This window comes from Toxorhynchites rutilus, chromosome 1 (genome assembly GCF_029784135.1).
Source record: "Toxorhynchites rutilus septentrionalis strain SRP chromosome 1, ASM2978413v1, whole genome shotgun sequence".
Classification (NCBI taxonomy): domain Eukaryota; kingdom Metazoa; phylum Arthropoda; class Insecta; order Diptera; family Culicidae; genus Toxorhynchites; species Toxorhynchites rutilus.
Window position 1 is genome coordinate 61,506,488 of NC_073744.1, and position 16,264 is coordinate 61,522,751.

General features: G+C 41.3%; 2 protein-coding genes across 3 annotated transcripts in view; one reads left to right on the top strand and one right to left on the bottom strand.

Moving 5' to 3' along the window:
- Window positions 1-3,640, top strand: part of LOC129762526 (uncharacterized) — a 77,700-nt gene extending 74,060 nt beyond the window's left edge. For both annotated transcript variants that reach the window (XM_055760913.1, XM_055760914.1), the window contains exons 6-8: window positions 2,716-2,898; window positions 3,043-3,181; window positions 3,248-3,640. In XM_055760913.1, coding sequence (XP_055616888.1) covers window positions 2,716-2,898; window positions 3,043-3,181; window positions 3,248-3,378 — 453 coding nt within the window. In that variant the 3' untranslated portion in view covers window positions 3,379-3,640. The remainder of the gene's footprint in view (window positions 1-2,715; window positions 2,899-3,042; window positions 3,182-3,247) is intronic.
- Window positions 3,377-15,739, bottom strand: LOC129762527 (uncharacterized). The gene is made up of 3 exons (XM_055760915.1): window positions 15,300-15,739; window positions 14,896-15,068; window positions 3,377-3,914 (listed from the first exon to the last, which is right to left on the bottom strand). Exons 1-3 carry the CDS (start codon window positions 15,547-15,549, stop codon window positions 3,618-3,620), a joined length of 720 nt encoding a protein of 239 aa, XP_055616890.1. The 5' UTR covers window positions 15,550-15,739; the 3' UTR covers window positions 3,377-3,617.
- Window positions 15,740-16,264: the final 525 nt, after the last annotated feature.

The following is a 16,264-nucleotide window of genomic DNA, read 5'->3' on the forward strand; positions in this document are numbered from 1 at the left end:
CTCAGTAAGACTCGAGCGCAGACCGCCTCCGGGTACACGGTTTTAGGGGTGCAGAATAAACCGAATTTATATGAATAATTTAATAAATATGATTGATATCCTTTTCCGGCGGAGGAGTAGGGATGCAAATCGATTAACTCTTTTTAACTCTTTCCACTGCGCCACTGCAAGTCATGAAGACGATTCACGCGTAGGAGGCCCAAAAAGTTCATCAACACCAGAAGTTGCATCAAAAATTTGTTTCACGTGCTATAGAATCTTGTTTCCCTATCAATCAATTCTCTCGTTGCTCTACCTATCAATTCGACAACTCGGGTAATTGTAGATTTAATAGTTCCAACTGCATAATAAATGCTTATCGGAGGCGGACTTCAAGAGAAAATGGATTTCTGTTCGAAAAAACTACAACCTGACGTTGTACAGAACCTTATGGACGGGTTAAAGAGGAAGGTGCGAGCATACGGGCTTGGGCTCGAAGTATGAATAAAAAGAAAATGCCAAAAGTTGTTTAATAGTTTTTATTTTACTGTCTAAAATTTTCAAAAGGATCGGTCTACTGGGTGAATTTCTACAGCGTTTTTTCCGTGATGCAATTTGATGTGACACACCCTTTATGAGCATATCGCCTTCAATTTCATGCAAACTCATGCAGGCTGAATATAGTGCTACTCTCTTCTCACGTTGGATAAAAAGACTACCACTTCACCTTCGTACAGTCTCGTTTCGTTTCAAGTTCAATTTTTTTATTCTTCACACTTAAGCGAAGTTATCAAATCGTCAAATGAAAATGAAAGATTCTTCTATCGAATGAATGTGTCTTATATTCAAATTTTTCGTTGGAGCACGAACCGTATTGACTGAAGCTAATGAAAATGAGGATGTGAAAGGATGTGCAGTGAGCCAGCAGGCCTAATCAGTGATCGTAGGTCATATGGCTCTTTCAATTCCACTTTTTTTGGATAACGGTTCGGGACAATTCAGTTTGGAGAAATGAAAACATACAAAACATCAACTGAAAGCATCGATCATCCTTTCACATATGAAAATGATGCTGGCATATAGTCCATTCGAATGAAAATGAATATGACGCGAGAATGACCGTTTATGAAAAATCGTTTCTCGTCTTTCGGTTGAAACCGTCAACAAAGCTAGGAGTTTGTTGCAATAGAACAGAGCCGATGCGCATGAGAGCAAATACTAATGGCAACTAAAACTATCGAAGGTGCTCTATTCACATGTACAGGAAATGAACAAGTTCTAAGTTTCGCGTAACGAAAACAAGCAACACAAAGCCAAGCACTAATGGCTGATCACAGCTCGAGTGGAAACATAAAACACAGAATGAGCAGAATAAGCTACCTTTATTGTTTCGGGCACAGAAAAATTCTGAGAATTTTCCTCAGAGGAGATGCAATACTTATACGCTAGCGACAGCTTACTTACCATGCAAGGGTGGAGTTTACTTCGCAAATATTCTCTTCTCGCTATCCCCCTCCGTTGTTTCTATTCTAGCGGCTGCATAAGTTGCCCGTTATTAACAGCTCTGTTCGGGAAAGTACACAAATGGACAGAACAATTATACGGGAAAAGGGAATGCTTCCAATTTTCACCAATTTAAACCATAAGAATTAAACGAAAGGATATTTTTTGTTGTAACAGTAATTGCCCAGTAAGAAGAGTCTTTCCGACAAGAAACGTTCCTTGGTGGAACAAAAAGCTCGAGTGGCTTCGCAAAACAGTGCGGAAACTGTTCAACAGAGCTAAAATTACTTCGGATTGGTCTCAATAGAGAAGTGTTCTAACCGAATATAACAGAGAACTAAGACAAGCCAAACGAAAATCCTGGGTAAACTGCAAAAGCATTGAAAATACCCCAATCGTTGCAAGACTCAGTAAGACTCGAGCGCAGACCGCCTCCGGGTACACGGTTTTAGGGGTGCAGAATAAACCGAATTTATATGAATAATTTAATAAATATGATTGATATCCTTTTCTGGCGGAGGAGTAGGGATGCAAATCGATTAACTCTTTTTAACTCTTTCCACTGCGCCACTGCAAGTCATGAAGACGATTCACGCGTAGGAGGCCCAAAAAGTTCATCAACACCAGAAGTTGCATCAAAAATTTGTTTCACGTGCTATAGAATCTTGTTTCCCTATCAATCAATTCTCTCGTTGCTCTACCTATCAATTCGACAACTCGGGTAATTGTAGATTTAATAGTTCCAACTGCATAATAAATGCTTACCCGGGTTCAGATGTAGTCCCGAGGTTACACCAAATTATGATCCCAAAAGCTCACAAGGCGATAATTACGCTCGGCGTTCAAAAACCACCCAAATCGCTGGGCACTTATTTCAGTAAATTGCTATTTACCTTGTTAGACAAGATTATCCCGGTGGCAATGCAGGTGATCTACCACAGCTCGCCCATTATAGGTACACCGGAGACTTGTTGATCGACTCCTCTCAGCGAGCGTTGCTATCGCCGACCTGTCCATCAAACACCGTGAAAGGTGAAATTGACATCATCGCCCATATACGCACACAGACCGGGATGCTTATCAGTTGCACAACGACTGCAATCATTTATCGCAGTTCCGTAGTTCGCAGCTCCGAAAATGATTAACGGTTATTATCTTTCATCCCTTTCTCGGATCTCGTCAAACCCGTCACCGCATTATCACCACCACCATCCGGGCACACCACGTCCACAGTTGGCATTTCGCGCCTGTCATGGCCTGAAGGAACGCAAGGTGCTCGAGGTTCGACGAACGCTGCACGTGTTGGACACGAACGACGACGCGACGGCTGCCCTGGATCGGGCGGTACGACAAAACCTCAAAGATACCGCGGACCGGTTCCCGATGGGTGACGTCGAGCGACAGGTTGCCAATCAGGTGAGTTTACGGGGATCGCTATCGCGGTAGCGCTAATACCCATCGACAGCGGTGCCCGTTTGGATTAGGAGGTGGATTGTGGTAATTGCGGCTTTGCGGCCGCAACGGAAACGGAACTGAAGCATATTTCATCATTCATTATAGGTTCTGTCAACGTTACATGAATATCCTTGCCTTGAGGCCTGCATTCCACTGATTCACTATATCAGCGATTGTGTGCGGCTAGCGTGGAAAATGTCCAACCAAACCGTGCCGTACTATTTGGACACAGACTTTACCTTGGGTAAGATACTGTTCGCTAATGTAAATAAGTAAATTTTTCATTACTGACGATAAAAATGGTTTTTAGGTCTCCTTCAACCGGAGAAGCACGAACGTTACCCTATCTCGGAGAAACGGTCGGACATCATACGGGCCTTTCTGTGGCCCGCCCTGATGCAGAACGGACGCTGTGTCCACAAAGCCGTCGTGGCAACGTAATAACACACCGAGTATTTACAAAGTCACAGTGATACTTTGCTCAATGCGATTTTATTGATCATAACTGAAACGGCTCTCCAATATGCCGTTATAACAATCAAAACATACAAAATAGATTGTACACACAGAGAAATTTGTTTCCAAAAATATTATAAGAATCGTCATTTTTAACCAAACAGGTGATCTATCACTGCAGTAAGGATTTGTACATATACTCAGTTTTATGTTAATAAAAAACATTATGGCCTAAATTTTAACGATTTCTTTTGTGGCACTGTCGGTGCAGTCCCGGCCGGTTCAATCATTTCAGTGTTTTCGAGCGGCACCAAATACAGCATTATCTGGATTTTATTCCTGGCGCATTTCAACAAGTGGGTGCGATAGTAGAGGACAATATCGGCGGGAAATTTAAACTGTCGCTCGTTTTGCTTTTCCAGGCCGAGTGCGTACATTCGGTTTGGACCGGTTTGACGAATGAAGAGGTGGAAGTAGTTGCTGGTCGCTTTAATCGACAGGATGTAGCGGATGTGGCTTTGCTTAAATTAAAAAGAGTCAAATTAAAAAAAAATGCATGTAAACACAACTGACGGATTTCGCGCCAACTCGTCTATGGGATTGGCATGACCCTCGCAGAACTCAATAAACCTTTCTGGGCGTGAAGACCTCGCCTAATTAAGCAACTTGGCATACTAAGTTTTTCGAAAATTTATCTAGACTAACATATGGAAAGGGCTAAATTTTTTTGGTAGTTTTGACGTAGGACTACGTCTAACCGGAAGATATAGGGGGTGAAATGGAAATCTAGGCACTGAACAAGTAGGAAAAAATGCAAGATTTGGAACGCTTATAACTCGAGCATTTCTCAAAAGATCGCAAAGGTTTTTGCATCAATTGATAGGAAATATATCTACGTATCTATCATTACGAATAACATTTCATTTTTCTTGAGATAAATAACTGAATAATTGTGAAATATCAAGCATTGTCAAAATGCACTATGTGCCCATTTTTGATTGGTCCATTTTGTGCTCCTCAAATCGTACCGACCAAAACGGGCAACCAGAGCAGCAGCGAGATAGAATGAAGCACGATTGGAAAGGAAAAAGAAAAAAAATGAACGAAACATTGGTCGCAGTCTCACACATGCGTAATTCTCGAGCGAGCCAGACGATCATTCTCATCCAAACCGTACACCACATCGTTTCGCATCACATCACATCAACAAACTAACACAAGCAGCCATGTCTGGACATGGCAAAGGAGGAAAAGTGAAGGGAAAGGCAAAATCCCGCTCGAAGCGTGTTGGACTGCAGTTTCCCGTAGGTGTATTTGCCAATTGCTCCGCAAGGGTAGCGAGGCCGAGCGCGTTATTACCAGTGCACCAGTCCACCTAGCCGCCGTTATAGAGTTTCGGCTGCTGAAGTGAGCGAGTTGGCTGGCAAAACTGCTCGCTCTTTGGTTCTGTGGACATCAAAACAACAACAGGCAGACGCAAACGCAATCACAAAACGGCAGCAGGTAGCAGAAGAAAAAAGTTTGTTCTTTATACAAACTGCTTTGGTGACAAATCCAGAACAAGGCGGCATCGAGGGCGTTCGAAATGGTTTTTTTTCAAAACCACGAGTACTAAGTTTTCTAAATTGGAACCATCCCATGAAACAAGGCGCTTATCGGGCCATTAAACCTGTCAAAAAAGAGTTTACGAAATACAGTTCAATGCTTTCTAAAACAATATCCAAAATAATAATAAAACACAAATTGATTTTTTCATAATTTGTTTTCCAGGATATGATGAGTATGAGAATTTGGCAGTTGTTTTGAGCTTATTATAGAGGGGACTTTCCCGATTATTCAATTTTCACCAATTCTTAAATTGTTTCCAGGTTGAAAGTACAGTAATTTACAATTAGTTCGTTCGACATTTAGCTAATTGGGTCTGCCGCCTCTATTGAATAATATGTTATATAACTTGCTTTGTGAGAAGCATTTGAACTTTTCTCACGGAGATTCGGCAGTAAGTCGGGTCTCTTACATGGGCCTCCCCCAGGGCTCATGTTTAAGCCCCCTTTTGTACAACTTCTATGTAAGCGACATCGAAAATTGCCTTACACAAAATTGCAGCCTAAGACAACTTGCAGATGATGGAGTGGTGTCTGTCGTAGGATCAAACGAATCCGACCTGCAAGGACCCTTACAAGATACTTTGAACAATTTTTCAACCTGGGCCATTGGGCTAGGGATCGAATTCTCCACGGAGAAAACAGAGATGGTGGTTTTTTCTAGGAAGCATAGACCAGCAAAACCAAAGCTTCAACTTTTGGGTAAACCGATCACTCATGCTATGTCATTCAAGTATCTTGGGGTATGGTTCGACTCCAAATGTACTTGGGGGGGCCCATATTAGGTATCTGAGTAAAAAATGCCAACAAAAAATAAACTTTCTCCGTACAATTACCGGCACCTGGTGGGGAGCCCATCCAGAAGATCTTATAATGTTGTATCGAACAACTATTCTCTCAGTGATGGAGTATGGCAGTTTCTGTTTTCAATCAGCTGCCAAAACACACTTAATTAAACTCGAGCGAATTCAGTATCTTTGTCTCCGTATTGCGTTGGGATGTATGCCCTCAACGCATACCATGAGCCTCGAGGTTTTGGCAGGCGTACTCCCACTAAAAGATCGCTTCAATTTATTATCTCTTCGGTTCCTCATCCGGTGTAAGGTTATGAACCCATTGGTGATCGGAAATTTTGAGCAGCTGATCGAGCTAAATTTTCATTCAGGATTCATGAGCTCATATCATGAATTCATCTCCATGCAGGTTGATCCTTCCTCGTATATTCCCAACCGTGTTTGTTTTCCTGACTACATCAATTCCTCTGTACATTTTGATCTGTCCATGAAGCAAGATATCCATGAATATTCAGATTATCAACGATCGAGGATCGCTCCAACGATCTTCGATGCAAAGTATGGGGGTATCAGTTGTGATAATATGTACTTTACTGATGGGTCCACTATAAACGAGTTCACAGGATTTGGAGTGTTCAACAAAATTTTCAGCTCCTCCCATAGTCTTCAGTTTCCTTGCTCAGTGTATATTGCTGAATTGGCAGCGATACACTGGGCGCTGGACAGCGTCGCCTAACGACCTGTTGAACACTATTACATTGTAACGGATAGTCTTAGCTCCGTCGAAGCTATCCGTTCAGTGAGGCCGGAAAAGCACTCGCCGTACTTCCTTGAGAGAATACGAGAAATTTTGAGTGCTTTATCCAGACGCTGTTATGTCATTACCTTTGTGTGGGTCCCTTCTCATTGCTCAATTCCGGGTAATGAGAGGGCTGACTCATTAGCAAAGGTAGGTGCGATTGAAGGCGATATTTATCAGCGTCAAATCGCCTTCAATGAATTTTACTCTTTAGTCCGTAAAAATACCATCGCTAACTGGCAACGCAAATGGAACGAAGATGAATTGGGCCGGTGGCTTCACTCGATTATCCCTAAGGTTAGCCTCAAACCATGGTTCAAAAGTCCGGACTTGAGTCGGGACTTTATTCGCACCTTCTCCCGACTCATGTCCAATCACTGTTCGTTAGACGCGCTACTCTTTCGTTTCAATCTGGCCGGCAGCAATATCTGCGTTTGTGGCCGAGGTTATCACGACATCGAACACGTTGTTTGGTCGTGTGAGGTGTATCTTGTTACTCCCTTCGGGCTAGAGGAAGGCAGCCCAATGTGCCGGTGAGAGATGTGTTGGCTCGGTTAGACCTTGATTACATGTCCCAAATATATGTTTTCCTTAAATCTATCGATGTTCGTGTGTGATTATCCTTATATCCTAATACCCTCCATTTCTTCCTTTGTGAGTAATTGGTCCGCTTGCTATAAACAGGAGAATGAAATGTAAATTCACAATAGATGTACGAATAGATTTAAGAATTGAGTGTGTGTGATTATCAACATTGTAATAATTTCCTTATACCCCATCCTTTTCCTGAGAAAAATATGTCACCCTTCTAATCTTGAGTCCACCGCGAGTAATTGGTTTCCCACATTACTAACCATAGATTTAAGAAAATTGTTCATATATATAGTTTTAAAAATATATTTAAGATTTCGGCTCCTTTAAACTTATGTAACTGAGCCTGTAAAAATAAACGAATTTATAAAAAAAATAAAAAATTAGCTAATTGGACGGTCATGTAATGCGACATATTTAGTTGGACATTTTTGTAAACATAGAGTGCAGGTTCCAAATTATGACCCCACATTGAAAGTCGAAACTGTACCACTATCATCGCAAATGTTCAATTACAGGTTAAAATTGCCTCCAATCCGACACTGAGTGGTGGTGATAAATGTGATTTACTGTACAACATGTCACAAGCTGGATGGGAAGAAATTTTCCAACTGTGAAAACTGTGGCGAGCGGTAAACGCAATCGCTAAACAGGAAGGTTTAGCCGAACAAGATGGGGATATCGAGTGATAACAAAACATTAAACTCTTTAGATTAAAGATAATTTTGTGATCCTGAAAAGGACCCTTTTTAGCCTTCATGTGAATCCAACGAGCGAACAAATCGTAATGAATGTATTTTTTTGCCATCGCTGCCTTTTAACGCTCATTCGTTCGTCTCGTTGGACTCGCCCCTTTGGCTGAGTCTGCCGATTTGTCTCTATCCTGTGAGTATGTACCGCTAGAGTATATAACACGCGGACCCCAAAAAATTTCTCATTTTCTTTTAAACCGTGAACCAGTGTGGTTGTATGGCATCGTTTCACATCGCATCGCATCACATCAACACAGCAACACAAGCAGCAACGTGGACGTGTGGACGTGACAAAAGAGGACAAGTTAAGGGAAAGGCAAAATCCCGCTCGAACCGTGTTGGACTGCAGTTTCCCGTAGGTGTATCCGCCAATTGCTCCGCAAGGGTAGCTAGGCCGAGCGCGTTAGTAACAGTGCACCAGTCCACCTAGCCGCCGTTATACAGTTTCGGCTGCTGAAGTGAGCGAGTTGGCTGGTAAAACTGCTCGCGCTTTGGTTCGGTGGACATCAAGACAACAACAGGCAGACGCAAACGCGATCGCAAAACGGCAGCAGGTAGCAGAAGAAAAAAGTTTGTTCTTTATACAAACTGCTTCGGTGACAAATCCAGAACAAGGCGGCATCGAGGGCGTTCGAAATGTTTTGACGTAGGACTACGTCTAACCGGAAGATATAGGGGGTGAAATGGAAATCTAGGCACTGAACAAGTAGGAAAAAATGCGAGATTTGGAACGCTTATAACTCGAGCATTTCTCAATAGATCGCAAAGGTTTTTTCATCAATTGATAGGAAATATATCTACGCATCTATCATAACGAATAACATTTCATTTTTCTTGAGATAAATAATTGAATAATTGTGAAATATCAAGCATTGTCAAAATGCACTATGTGCCCATTTTTGATTGGTCCATTTTGTGCTCCTCAAATCGAACCGACCAAAACGGGCAACCAGAGCAGCAGCGAAATAGAATGAACCACGATTGGAAAGGAAAAAGAAAAAAATGAAACGAAACATTGGTCGCAGTCTCAGACATGCGTAATTTTCGAGCCAGCCAGTCAGCTTAAAAATCCCCGCTCCGCTGCCGTAACGATCATTCTCATTCAAACCGTACACCACATCAGTTCGCATCACAACACATCAACAAACCAAACCAAGCAGCCAAATCTGGACATGGCAAAGGAGGAAAAATTAAGGGAAAGGCAAAACCCGCTCGAATCGTGTCGGTCTGGAGTTCCCCGCAAGGGTAGCTAGGCTGAGCGCATTAGTACCAGTGCACCAGTCCACCAAGCCGGCGTTATATAGTTTCGGCCGCCGAAGTGATCGAGTTAGCTGCCAAAGCTGCTCGCGACGATAAGAAAACCCGTATTCGGAACAGAACACATTCGGTTCGGTGGACATCAAGACAACAGGCAGTTGCAGCGAGTGGCGAGTGGCAAACGCAATCGCAAAACGGCATCAGGTAGCAGAAGAAAAAAGTTTGTTCTTTATACACACTGCTTTGGTGGCAAATCCAGAACAAGGCGGCATTGAGGGCGTTCGAAATGGGTTTTTTTTCAAAACCACGAGTACTAAGTTTTCTAAATTGGAACCATTCCATAAAACAAGGCGCTTTTCAGGGCCATTAAAACTTCCAAAAAAGAGTTTAGGAAATACAGTTCAATGCTTTCTAAAACAATATCCAAAATAATAATAAAACACAAATTGATTTTTTCATAATTTGTTTGCCAGGATATGATGAGTATGTGAATTTGGCAGTTGTTCTGAGCTTATTGATTTTCACCAATTCTTAAATTGCTTCTAGATTGAAAGTACAGTAATTTACACTTATCTCGACATTTAGCTAATTGGACGGACCAGTAATGCGACATATTTAGTTGGACATTTTTGTAAACATAGAGTTCGGGGTCCAAATTATGACCCCACATTGAAGGTCGACACTGTACCACTGTCATCGCAAATGTTCAATTACAGGTTAAAATTACCTCCAATCCGATACTGAGTGGTGGTAATGCGACGTGCCATTGAATGTAATTTACTGTCACAAGCTGGATGGGAAGAAATTTTCCAACTGTGAAAGCTGTGGCGAGTGGCAAATGCAATCGCTAAACAGCAAGGTTTAGCCGAATAAGATGGGGATATCGAGTGATAACAAAAAAATAAACACTTTAGATTGAAGATAATTTTGTGATCCTGAAAAGGACCCTTTTTAGCCAGCATGTGAATCCAACGAGCGAACAAATCGTAATGAATGTATTTTTTTGTCATCGCTCCCTTTTAACGCCCATTCGTTCGTCTCGTTGGACTCGCCCCTCTGGCTGAGTCTGCCGATTTGTCTCTATCCTGTGAGTGTGTACCGCTGGAGTATAAAACACGCGGACCCCAAAAAAATATCTTATTTTCTTTCAAACCGTAAACCCGTGTGGTTGTACGGCATCGGCATCGTGGACGTAACAAAGGAGGACAAGTTAAGGGAAAGGCAAAGTCTCACTCGAACCGTGCAAGTCTCCAGTTCCCTGTTGGTCGCATTCACTGATTGCTCCGCAAGGGTAACTAGGCCGAACGGATTGGTGCCGGAGCACCAGTATACCTAACAGCGATTATAGAGTTTCGGCCGTCGGAGTGCTCGAGTTGGCTTGCAAAGCTGCTCACGACAATCAGAAAACCCGCATCAAGAACAGAGCAGCTTCGGTACGGCGCTCATCAAGGCAACAATTAGTTTCAGTGAGTGGCAAAGTGTTTCTCCGGCACGTCGCATCAAATGTAATTTACTGAACAACATGTCACAAGCTGGATGGGAAGAAATATTCCAACTGTGAAAGCTGTGGCGAGTGGCAAACGCAATAGCTAAACAGGAAGGTTTAACCGAACAAGATGGGAATATCGAGTGATAACAAAAACACAACACCAAAGGTTCTTTTCAGAACCATCAACATATTCATGAAGAGTAAACAGTAAACTAATCCATTTTTAAGGTAGATAGGTAGGTATTCACGTAGGAGAAGAAAATAAAACAATATATTTAAAATATATATTTAACAAAAGCTGTCCCCTTTGTATAGTCCTACGTCACTCCGGTTATGTCCCCGACATTACCCACCCGTCTTTTTTTTTCAAAACCACGAGTACTAAGTTTTCTAAATTGGAACCATTCCATAAAACAAGGCGTTTTTCAGGGCCATTAAACCTTCCAAAAAAGAGTTCAGGAAATACAGTTCAATGCTTTCTAAAACATTATCCAAAATAATAATAAAACACAAATTGATTTTTTCATAATTTGTTTGCCAGGATCTGATGAGTATGTGAATTTGGCAGTTGTTCTGAGCTTATTGATTGTTGGGGACTTTCCTGATTATTTAATTTCCACCAATTCTTAAATTGTTTCCAGATTGAAAATACAGTAATTTACTATTAGTTCGACATTTAGCTAATCGGACGGACATGTAATGCGACTTATTTAGTTGGACATTTTTGTAAACATAGAGATCCAAATTGTGACCCCACATTGAAAGTCGACACTGTACCACTGCAAATGTTCAATTACAGGTTAAAATCGCCTCCAATGCGACACTGAGTGGCGCTTCGGCACGTCGCATTGAATGTAATTTACTGTACAACATGTCACAAAGCTGGATGGGAAGAAATTTTCCATCTGTGAAAGCTGTGGCGAGTGGCAAACGGAATAGCTAAACAGGAAGGTTTAGCCGAACAAGATGGGGATATCGAGTGATAACAAAACAATAAACTCTTTAGACTTTTTGTGATCCTGAAAAGTACCCTTTTTAGTCTGTATGTGAATCCAACGAGCGAACAAATCGTAATGAATGTATTTTTTTGCCATCGCTCCCTTTTAACGCTCATTCGTTCGTCTCGTTGGACTCGCCCCTCTGGCTGAGTCTGCCGATTTGTCTCTATCCTGTGAGTGTGTACCGCTAGAGAATAAAACGCGCGGACCCCAAAAAAATATCTTATTTTCTTTCAAACCGTAAACCCGTGTGGTTGTACAGCATCGGCATCGTGGACGTAACAAACGAGGACAAGTTAAGGGAAAGGCAAAGACCCACTCGAACCGTGCAGGTGTGCAGTTCTTCGTAGGTGTATCCGCCAATTGCTCCGCAAGGGTAGCTAGGCCGAGCGCGTTAGTACCAGTGCACCAGTCTACCTAGCCGGCGTTATATAGTTTCGGCCGCCGAAGTGTTCGAGTTGGCTGGTAAAGCTGCTCGCGACGATAAGAAAAACCGCATACAGAACCGACACTGAGTGGTGATAATGCGACGTGCCATTGAATGTAATTTACTGAACAACATGTCACAAGCTGGATGGGAAGAAATTTTCCAACTGTGAAAGCTGTGGCGAGTGGCAAACGCAATAGCTAAACAGGAAGGTTTAACCGAACAAGATAGGAATATCGAGTGATAACAAAAACACAACACCAAAGGTTCTTTTCAGAACCATCAACATGTTCATAAAGAGTAAACAGTAAACTAATCCATTTTTCAGGTAGATAGGTAGGTATTCACGTAGGAGAAGAAAATAAAACAATATATTTAAAATATATATTTAACAAAAGCTGTCCCCTTTGTATAGTCCTACGTCACTCCGGTTATGTCCCCGACATTACCCACCCGTCTTTTTGTAGTCAAATACAATATGTTTCAATTCAGAGAGCAACGACAGTTCTCAAACAATAGCTATCTGCCAACAATCTCTTGATCGGTCGGATAGGTATCGAATAGTTGTTGTAGATTTAGGTATCTATTAAGAGTCACTGTAAGTCTCTGTAGATATGATAATAATAAATGGGTTGTATAGATACCTAAATGATGAATAAAATGACTCTGCAGTTGTTTGAAAATTACCATTTATGACCGGCAGCAAATGTAAAGTGGCGGAAAAGAAATAGCATTATTTCGTTTCTGCGTAATCATCAGGATTCAAAAAAGAAAAGTGTGACATGATTTAGCAACATGAGTCAAGCCGTGATCTCCAAGATTTGCAAGGATTACAAATGCAGTGCTGGTATTAACCCCCTCCCGTATTATTTCATACGTCACACATCATGTGAGTCCACTACTCTGCAGAGCATTCTAGCGCCCTATGTTATGTAAGTACACTACAAGTGAGACTCGATGTTGTACGGGAAAGGGTTAGCAATCCCAAGTGTAACCGTAATAAACTACGTCGGTTAACACCAACAGTAATATTTTTTTTTTATTCTTTATTTGAGAGGCTTTCAGCCTCCTGGGCTGGTTCGCCTACCAACAGTAATAGAGAAAAGACGTTTAGCGGGATATACCCATCCGTTGGATGATACAACGCGAATTTGTGAAACTTGTTCAGCAGTGATTTAGAACAATAGGTTTGTTCAACAGAAAAAACGACGTATAGATGAGGATAACACTAACCAAAATATTAAAGATTCACATGCTCCATAAAAAAAATTCGAGTAAAAAAATTTTATAAAAAATGATAAAAAACAGGAAGTGGGTTATATCTATGGTATAACCGCAAGGGTGACGTAGGACTATCGTTGATTTAGAGATCATTTGTTTGAAGTTGAATCTAAATCCATTCTGAATGAATGAATAAATGAATATTTGGGGGACTTCGAAAACGAGAGCGTTACGTTGGAGGCACAAGGTTTAATGCATCCAATATAGGATACGAAAAACCTTGTTCTGAAGAATAATCTTCAGAAGCTAACCTGCTAACTGTACTTGATTGACAAATCACAAACCCAAATGTATTATATGGATATTTTATGGATAGAAAACATTAAAATAAACTCTTTCGCTTGAATGTAATTTTCAATTCCAAGGGGAACTGGCAGATTATTTTCCAGCAACGATTAGATATTTCCACATTTTCCTCGATACTGGAAGCCCACCAGTGGTTAATACTAACTCGATAACCACCTGTTAATAGTACTTGATTGAAACATATTTGGTCACAGTGTTACATGGATAGAAAACATTCAAATAAACTCTTGCACATGAATGTATTTTTGAATTCCCAGAGGAACTGGCAGATTATTTTCCAGCAACGATTAGATATTTCCACATTTTCCTCGATACTGGAAGCCCACCAGTGGTTAATACTAACTCGATAACCACCTGTTAATAGTACTTGATTGAAACATATTTGGTCACAGTGTTACATGGATAGAAAACATTCAAATAAACTCTTTCACATGATGTATTTTTGAATTCCCAGAGGAACTGGCAGATTATTTTCCAGAAATGATTAGATCTTTCCGGAACTTTCTCGATGCATCTAAACGGAAAGGCATCCAAACGGAAAGAATTCCGCGCGTGATGTGTATGTAGCGATGTCTTCCCGGGGAACCGTTTGTGGCATCACTCTCCTCCTGATGGATTCCCTTCTGGCCTAGGGTGCACAAACAGGCTCTTGGTGACACCGTTCATCCGCGCTTTCATGATAAACGAAGAGCTTCACCACAACAGCGACAACATGCTCCAATCGCTGTTGAATTAGAACTGAGTGGATTTCCGAGCGGCGCTCGCTTATATACCGATTGGTGGTTTCAATAGCCTGTTTTGAAAGCAATTTTAAGACTATTGAAACAAGTTTTTGGATCAAAAAGTAACAAATATAGAACGCGTAGACATTTTATCTTTCGAATGAAGTGTTTATCATACCATTTCGTTCAGTTGTTTAGGAGCTATTAACGCTCAAAATCTCGGTCTCCGGCGTAACGCTTTCGTTTTCGAAACTTTGGTTTTACACCCCGGTATAGAAATGAAAGACGTAGTCCTACGTCAAAATATTCAGCCCTTTCCATATGTTAGTCTAGATAAATTTTCGGAAAACTAAGTATGCCAAGTTGCTTAATTAGGTAAGGTCTTCACGCCCAGAAAGTTTCGTTGAGTTCTGAGAGGGTCATGCCAACATCTGCTCGAGTTGGCGCGAAATCCGTCAAATGTAAAAATTCCTCGATCATACCTTGAATTTAAATGGCCTCACCAAACATGTCCCTTCCTTGTAACCTTTGAGCAATGCTTCGCATTGCCGTCGACCAACGTCATAGTAATACGACTCGAGTTCCACAGTGTCATAAATTACGTTGTAAATGCTAGATCCTTTGCCTCGGTCAATGGCCTCTCCGCTATCCACATCTGTGCATCAGAGTCGAATTAGATGGAAAATGAAACATACACTCAATGTTAGTTGCTTTTCCTGTTATTTTTCACGAAACAGCTGTATGGAACAACCTCCTAGACAATATCAGAAATAAGAGTGGACAAAACTTGAATGTAGTTATCAACGGTCTTTTGCATCAGTTCCATTCAACGGAACATCAAACACTATTTGGAACAGTAAATCTAACATGTATTGACATTAATCACCTCGAAGGGCATCACGATCGACTGGTTGTTGCGGTTTGCGACCGTTAGAAGAATTCTGGTGATGGTACTGATATTGATCTTCATCGGCAATAGCTAGTGCGAGACTACCGCAACTTGGGGGACCACTCTGGGCATCGGCTTGAGACGGAGGCCACTGCCTTTGGCAGTAAATCAGTTGCATTATATTATCACAGACGCGTTGAAGCAGATTCATGAACAGGTTCACCGACACCTTCATACAGCAACACATTGCAGATGTCGAAAACTCACTTCCGCTAAATTCAATCAAGTTCACTAAACTATCGTTCACTCCAAGATTTTCAACTAATTGTTTCTAGACGAAGATTTAAAGCATTTAGTTTCTCACATGTTTTCAGTGCAATGATTACAATCTGACGCCAGATGTTATCCCGAGGATATGCGAATTCAGACTAGCGCATCATTTGTTTTGTCACACATTCGGATTGGGTTTGTGTTTTGCTTACGGGGTCGCTCGAAGCGACTCCCAGTGAAAATCTCAAAACAAAAGTCTTCGTCGTTGTCGTTCGGGTTCGTCGGGACAAAAACAAAAGAGATTGCATTCCCGACATAGGGTTGCCTGAAAATCGAAGGAACTAATATAGGGAAATCCACATACCACGTGGACAAAAAAAGCATAATTTTAGACACCCACTTCCCCTCCGTGGACAAGCGTGAACATTCCTCATGCCCCTCCCCCTGTTGTTTACGTGATCATTCCAACAGTTTTTGGAAAAAAAATCAGTAAAATTTTATTTTATTCCGAGTTTGTTTCTATTTTCTATTCCATGTATTATTGATAAAATTGATAGCCTTAGTAATAGTTTTAATTTTTTTTCAACATTGTCTGGGAAGCTCATTATTTCCTTCCAAATTCAATTTACGTTATCTCCATATTTATATCAAAATATCATTTGTGAAAATATTAGGTGTACCGGTAAGTTTCT